Here is a 6,772-nt window from a genome sequence, read left to right as displayed (position 1 = left end):
CTGTGCCAGGGCTGGCGAGCAGTGGGGCCTGCGGCTGGGCAGCCCTTTCTAGCTACCCACTGCCCAGCCTGCTCTGTAGGGAGCATTGTCCTGGTTACTTCTGGAGAGAAGACAGGTCCTTAGGACCCTAACCTTTCTGGCTTGTTCAAATGAAGACCTTGCTGGGTGCCAGTGGCTCACATCTGTAATTCTAGCTACTCCAGGAGGTTGAGGATCATGGTTCCAAGCTAGTCCAAGCAGGAAAGTCCATGAGATTCTTATTTCTCATTAACTATGAAAAAGCCAGAAGAAGAGTATTCCTCAAGTGGTAGGGCACTGGCCTTGAGTGAAAAAGCTGAGGGACAAGGCCCAGGCCTTGAGTTCAAGCTCCCCCACCCCCCAATGGGGACCCTAAGGAAAGGGAGCCTGGGGGATTGGGAGAGGGAGGCTCTGCACTCTTCTTCTGAGGATTCACCTTGGCCAGGGTTTTGATCCCCATCAAATCCACAAAACTGACTCCGCTCAGGTCAAGGATGAGGGTGTGGAAGGTGATGAAGGGCGGAACGCTGGCCAGAGTGTCACTGGGCTCCCGTGGGGACTCAGCAGAGGCTGGGGGCTCACAGGGGGTGGCTGAGGAGGCATCGGGGCTGAAGGTAATGTAGGATATGCTGGCACCATTTGCAGGAGTCTGGTTATTGTTGGGGTCGGTTGGGGAGGGGCTCTCAAAGTCTTGCTGCAGCTCCTGCAAGGAGACAGTCTGTGGAGGGGGTAGGGAGAGGAGGCAGAGTCAGAGACCATGGGACTGGAGAAGACTTGGCTGTAGGAAAAGCCAGGGAGAGGATGCGGGTGGAGGCCAAGAGCTCAGCTTGGTGGCATAGATACCGGCCCCTTCCTGAGGTAGGGCCGGCACAGTTGGTACCACACAACCTGGACAAAGGCAGACAAGCCTTCCAGAGAAACCCCAGCGCCTCTGCCCCTCTCTGTTTGGGGAGGAAGACCCTTTAGGGATAGCTGATCGCTTTTCTGTGTTTGTCCATATTTGCCTGCTTCTCCCAAACTCCCACAACCACTCCATCCCCTTGCCAATCTGGATTGGCTGGGCACCCAGAACATTCGCTACTGTCCCTCATCTGGTGCTGCTTAGAGAGGTTCAGAGCCAGGACAGAGTGCAGACATGACCCAGGGAGCTGGGGAACCAGAGGCAAGAGCAGACGAGGCCTGAGGTCTGTTCCTGGCCTTTGTTCACCTTGGTTTTCATGAAGAGAGACTTCCTCCGCTGCATGGGAATCGCTCCCCTCTTCTCCTGCTTCCTGAGGCACTTCTGCTTGGCGAGTAATACTTTCTGGGGATCCATCCCTGTCTGTGGGGAGACAGCCAACAGCCATCCTGACCTGTACCTTGGGTGGGGTGGCCTACTGTTGACTCCCAGCCCGCTCTGCTTCCATCTTCCAGCCACTCATTGTTCAGCCCCTCAGGTCACCAAGGCCTGAGCCTTACCTTGGCAACAACCTTTTGCCTGAAGATCTCAGAGTTGGCAAAGTAGAGAGGGGAGCAGTAAGTGACGATCTTAATCCCCTCCATTTCCTGGGCCTGTGACAGGGAGACTGAACTCAGGTTTTGGAAATGTCTTCACTATCTTTTTTTTCTTGTTTTGTTTTTGTTTTGTGTGTGCAAACACTTCTTGGGGAGAGGGACAGAACAAAAGAGAGAAGTCATCGGCTTGGATGACCTACCCGGCTGTAGGTCTTGGGGTTCACGTAGATGTCGGTGTCCATGACCTGGGCCAGAGCATAGCCATTCCGACTAGATAAGGGAAACAAAAACATAAGCCATGCCACAGGCCTACAGGTCTGGGATGATGCTGGGGGCGGGCTCACAAGGGCCCAGGGCAGGCCAGGATCCTATTTTCATCCAGGACTTCTTTGTGCTCATCTTTCTGCATAGGAGACACATGTTTGGTGGCCTGTGGCTAGACTAGGACAGGTAAGTTCCCAAGCCCGTGACATGGCCTTGAGACTGGGGCTTGTCTGACAGGCCTTAAAATCACCACTTCCTGATTCTTCATCCTTAAGAAGAGAAGACCTTCCCCATTCTCCTTCCTCTGGCCCTGCCCCTCTGTCTGGTGCCCTCAGCCTAGATGACTGGATCCTTTTACAGGAAGAGCACAGCCATAGTCCTCTGTCCTGGTGCCCTCCCCCCCATGATACAGTGACCCCACTACTGTGCCCAAGTGGGAGGGGCTGTTACTTACAACTGCGTCTGGAAGACCACAACCAGGACTGAGAAGGCCACACCCACGGCCACTCCGTAGGGCAGGCTCAGGAAGAAGGAGGAAAGGAAGCTTACCACCCACACGCACTGTGAAAAGAGAGATGTCGAAAGTAGGGCTGGGGAGCAAAACGGCCTCTTTCAGGAAGCCTTCCTGGATTAGTTTAGCCCTTCTCAACGAGCACTATCTCAGACTATGCCTTTTTTTCCTTTGTCATCGTATTTTCTCAGTGGTGTATACATTTGTGCTTTGGCTATACTTATTTATTTCCCTTAGATTGAGTGTAGCTGCATGATCTTACCTATTTTTTCCTCCCTCCTTCCCTTTCTCCCTCCGTCCATTCTTCCCTTCTTCCTTTCCTCCCTCCCTCCCTTCTGTCTGTCTGGAGATCTGTCTGCCATGTTGGAGATCAAACTCAGGACCACACATGTGCTAAGAAAATTCTGCCTTTTTATAGCAACTCTAGCCTACCTAGGGAAAAGAAGGGGTGAAGGGATGCACTAGCCCCTTGCTAGTGATGGCTTCAGTGAGCAGTCAGTAAATGGGAATTTCCATTTGTTCTCATAGGGAGCTACATATGCTTGAAAGGGGTTGAGCTCCTGAACTGATGGCCTGGGTCTGGGGCCTGGTTGGGTGGGTCATCTGCTATAGGCCCTTAGGAGCCCTCAAATGCCTCTCAGTGAAATCAGTCTGTTTGGATTCCTATGGCAAGACTCAAGTTGAAGCCAGGTGCTGGTGGCTCATGCCTGTAATCCTAGCTACTTAGAAGACTGAGATTTGGGCGTCATAGTTTGAAAGCCAGTGTTGGCAGAAAAGTCCATGAGACTCTCACCACCAATATATCAGCCAAGAGCCAAAAGTGGAGGTGTGGCTCAAGTAGTAGAACACCAGCCTTGAACAAGAAAGATAAGAGACAGCACCCAGGCCCTGAGTTCAAGCCTCAGTAAACACACACACACACACACACACACACACACACACACACACACACACACACACACACACACACACACACACACACACACACACACACACACACACACACACACACACACACACACACACACACACAGAGCTCAAGTGGCCACATGAGGATGGGGTATGGTAAAAGCAGGTCCTTTTTTTTTTTTTTTTTTGGGTCCAGTCGTGGGGCCTGAACTCTGGGCCTGGGCGCTGTCCTTCAGCTCTTCAGCTCAAGGCTAAGCGCTCTACCACTTGAGCTACAGCACCACTTCCGGCTTTTTGCTTATGTGGTGATGAGGAATCGAACCCAGGGCCTCATGCATGCAAGGCAAGCGCTCTACCACTGAGCCAACTTCCCAGCCCCTAAAAGCAGGTCCTTGGGGTGGAATTAGGACCACATGTTTTCTTCCTTTCCCCATTGCTCACTTACTGGTATGGGGGGGGGAGAACCCCAGATGGAACCCCAGATAGATCACCATCTCTCTGGCTTGTAGATTTTCTTTCCTGAATTGCATGAGTGAGCCACACCTCCCTTTCCCAGGAGGCAGGACAACCTGACCTGAAGATCCCACCTAGACTTGGCCACTTTCTTCCTCTGTGGCTTTTGAGGGTTTTACTCAACCATTCTGAGCCTTGGCCAGCCATCTTTAAAGGAGGTGAGTAAATACCCTCTAGGTTATGATAGGACTTAAAGAAGATAATGCAGCATTGGGCTATGCTGCCATAGCCTTTATCACCAGCAGTCCCGGATGGTACAGTGGGGCAGGGCCACTAACTCTCATGGTTAAGCTGGGCTTTCCCACTGCAATCTCACTTAATCCTCAGGAGCAGAGGATGATGCAGATTCTGACTTCACAGCATTTAGAAATGAGGAAATAGAACCCCAAAGAAGTCTCATCACTTGCTCAACACCCTGGGCTTCACATTGTTTTTTTGTTTGTTTGTTTGTTTTTAGGCTTTTCTATGAAATGGTTTCCTTTTGCATTTTTGGAACTATAAGTCATAAAAATAGTTAAGACCTAAATCTTTTTTTTTTTTTTGGGTCCGGTTGTGGGGCCTGAACTCTGGGCCTGGGCGCTGTCCCTCAGCTCTTCAGCTCAAGGCTAGTGCTCTACCACTTGAGCCACAGCGCCACTTCCGGATTTTTTCTTTTTGCTTATATGGTGCTAAGGAATCGAACCCAGGGCCTCAGGCATGCAAGGCAAGCGCTCTACCACTGAGCCACCTTCCCAGCCCCTAAGACCTAAATCTTATTGAGTATAGATATAGTTCAGGTAACATGCACTTTTCTTCTTTTAACCCATTTCTTTCCCAAAAGCAACCCAGGGGTTTCAAGAGCATGAGATGGTCACTTCACAGATGAGATGCTGAGAGGCAAAGGAACTTGTGGTAAGACATTGTCAGGAAATGGTTGAGTTAGAACCTGAACATCAGAGGTCTTACTCCACAGTTTGGACTCTAGATCACTGCACTGTGCTAATTTGGAACCCAGAGAGCTCATGCTGAGGTCAGGTCACAGAAGGTCAAGGGCATGGATGGGTGCCCGGAAGCTACCCAATACCTACACAGTCCAGCTTGCTCTTTCTCCACAGGTAATAGGGGTCCGCAAGTTGTTTAAGAGAGTTCTTGAGGTTGACAGCTATCAGGGCTCCCAGCACAGCCTGGAGAAACAGAACATTGTTCCCTGTCACCTGTAGGAAGGACCAGGATCATATACTTGATCCTGGAGCCTGGTAGGATAGAGTTGGAGTTCTAGGCCATTCCCCCACAGAGCCCTCAATCTCTTCTCTCCAGATAGCCACTAGAGGGCTGGGATTCATCCTTACCCCATGTTTGTCTTTCCACTTCCTTTGTCCCTAAACCCTCCTTGAGGGTGTATGAAGGTGTCTAGCAACCACAAGTGTCTAACATACTGCCTACAGAGAAGGCTCTGAGGCCAGATCAGATGCTCAGCCTCAGTTTCCCTCATCTAAAGTGGGGACAATAAAACCAGTCTCGTCTCCTTCACAGGTGTGATTAAGACCTAGCATGGCAATCTGTGAATCTTGCCCAAGCTCTCTCTATCCTCTGCTTTCCCACTGAGCTCTTACCTTGGGAAGGGGATACAGGTAGGACCCCAGGACCAGCATGGTGACCATCACCACCAGAGACACACACAGGCTCGCCACCTGTTCAGAGAAAGAGTTGGGCACAGCTGGGCATGGTGGCTCAGTCATGCCTGTAATCCCCGCACAAAGGATGGTCAGTTTGAGGCAAAAATGAACTACGATGTAGTGACACCCTATCACAAACAAGCAACAACAACAACAAAAAAAAACAAAGCAAAACACAGAGTTGGGGGCAAGGGGCAGCTGTGGAAGTCTTACTTTTTTTTTTTTCTTTTTTTTGGGTCCGGTCGTGGGGCCTGAACTCTGGGCCTGGGCGCTGTCCCTCAGCTCTTCAGCTCAAGGCTAGTGCTCTACCACTTGAGCCACAGAGCCACTTCCGGCTTTTTTCTTTTTGCTTATGTGGTGCTGAGGAATCGAACCCAGGGCCTCATGCATGCAAGGCAAGTGCTCTACCACTGAGCCACCTTCCCAGCCCTGGAAGTCTTACTTTTGATTAATTTCCTCCGGATGCCTTTGGTGCCATGGAGATTTGGGAAGATCTAGGCCAGCCTGCAAGGCCCAGCCTTGTCTAGGACAAATGTCCCACTCTCTTAGTATAGGGCTCACCTGGGATTTTCCTCCAGCTCCATCCACAGCCAGGGTGACAGAGAGGGCACAGCAGATGACATGGATTTTAAAGAAAGAGCCAAAGAAGTTGCTGCAGCCCAGGGCGATCATCTCCTGGGGAGGGGGTGGGAAAGGAGGGAGAGGGGCAGGGTTGGTAGAGAGCAGAGACCCAGTCATGGCAGCCACGCAAATGGGGAGTCACGAGAAGGTCATCCTCTTGGTATGAATGCCAGAGTCCTCCACTCTTACTGCTCAGCTCAGCTCAAAGAGCTGTTTTCCCCTTCCTCTCTCCTCCTCCTTCCCTCTCCCTCTCTTCGTATGGAACCGAGGACTGAACCCTGCTCTCCCGGTAGCTGTATTCACAGCCCCCATGTGTTAGCTCATGTTGGTTCATCCTGCCAAGCCTTGGTGGTGACCAGAACTACCTGGTTAGAATCCACATCGTAGCCATGCCTGCTGGCCAGGGTCCGGCCCATCGCCAGGTTGATGACGTAGCCCACAATGGCCAGGGAGAAGGCTGTGCCCACCATGTCCTTCCACTGCCACACCATAGGTGACACTGGAGTGGGGAACCTGCCAGAAGGCCAGAGAAGAGGCAGGGCCCAGGGGTGTGAGGAGAGGGAAGGCAGCTGAATTAGTTTCAGAGACCCGCCAGGTCCCCACTGGGTGCACAGCTTGTCCCACCCAGTTTCACTGACGACAACCCCTTTCCCCCCCACAGGGCAGGCCACGTGACTGTTTACAAAGGAGGCACACCTGAATCCTAGATTCTTTCCGCTCATTAGTTGACAGACTTACAGATGGTGGTCCCTGCTCCCTACTCTCCCTCCCCTCCCCACGCCCAGTG

At 51.8% G+C, this 6,772-nt stretch overlaps 1 protein-coding gene across 2 annotated transcripts in view; it reads right to left on the bottom strand.

Moving 5' to 3' along the window:
* Slc26a9 (solute carrier family 26 member 9) overlaps positions 1 to 6,772 on the bottom strand; it is a 31,190-nt gene that overhangs the window by 8,915 nt on the left and 15,503 nt on the right. For both annotated transcript variants that reach the window (XM_070041655.1, XM_070041657.1), the window contains 9 exons: positions 6,351 to 6,498; positions 5,926 to 6,039; positions 5,302 to 5,379; positions 4,777 to 4,872; positions 2,231 to 2,337; positions 1,713 to 1,782; positions 1,477 to 1,569; positions 1,226 to 1,339; positions 455 to 736 (listed from right to left, as the gene is read on the bottom strand). In XM_070041655.1, the coding sequence (XP_069897756.1) occupies positions 455 to 736; positions 1,226 to 1,339; positions 1,477 to 1,569; positions 1,713 to 1,782; positions 2,231 to 2,337; positions 4,777 to 4,872; positions 5,302 to 5,379; positions 5,926 to 6,039; positions 6,351 to 6,498 (1,102 nt within the window). The remainder of the gene's footprint in view (positions 1 to 454; positions 737 to 1,225; positions 1,340 to 1,476; positions 1,570 to 1,712; positions 1,783 to 2,230; positions 2,338 to 4,776; positions 4,873 to 5,301; positions 5,380 to 5,925; positions 6,040 to 6,350; positions 6,499 to 6,772) is intronic.

The sequence above is a fragment of the Dipodomys merriami genome, unplaced genomic scaffold (assembly GCF_024711535.1).
Source record: "Dipodomys merriami isolate MVZ:Mamm:240054 unplaced genomic scaffold, mDipMer1.0.p SCAF_31, whole genome shotgun sequence".
Lineage (NCBI taxonomy): Eukaryota > Metazoa > Chordata > Mammalia > Rodentia > Heteromyidae > Dipodomys > Dipodomys merriami.
This window is presented reverse-complemented; position numbering and strand designations above follow the sequence as displayed.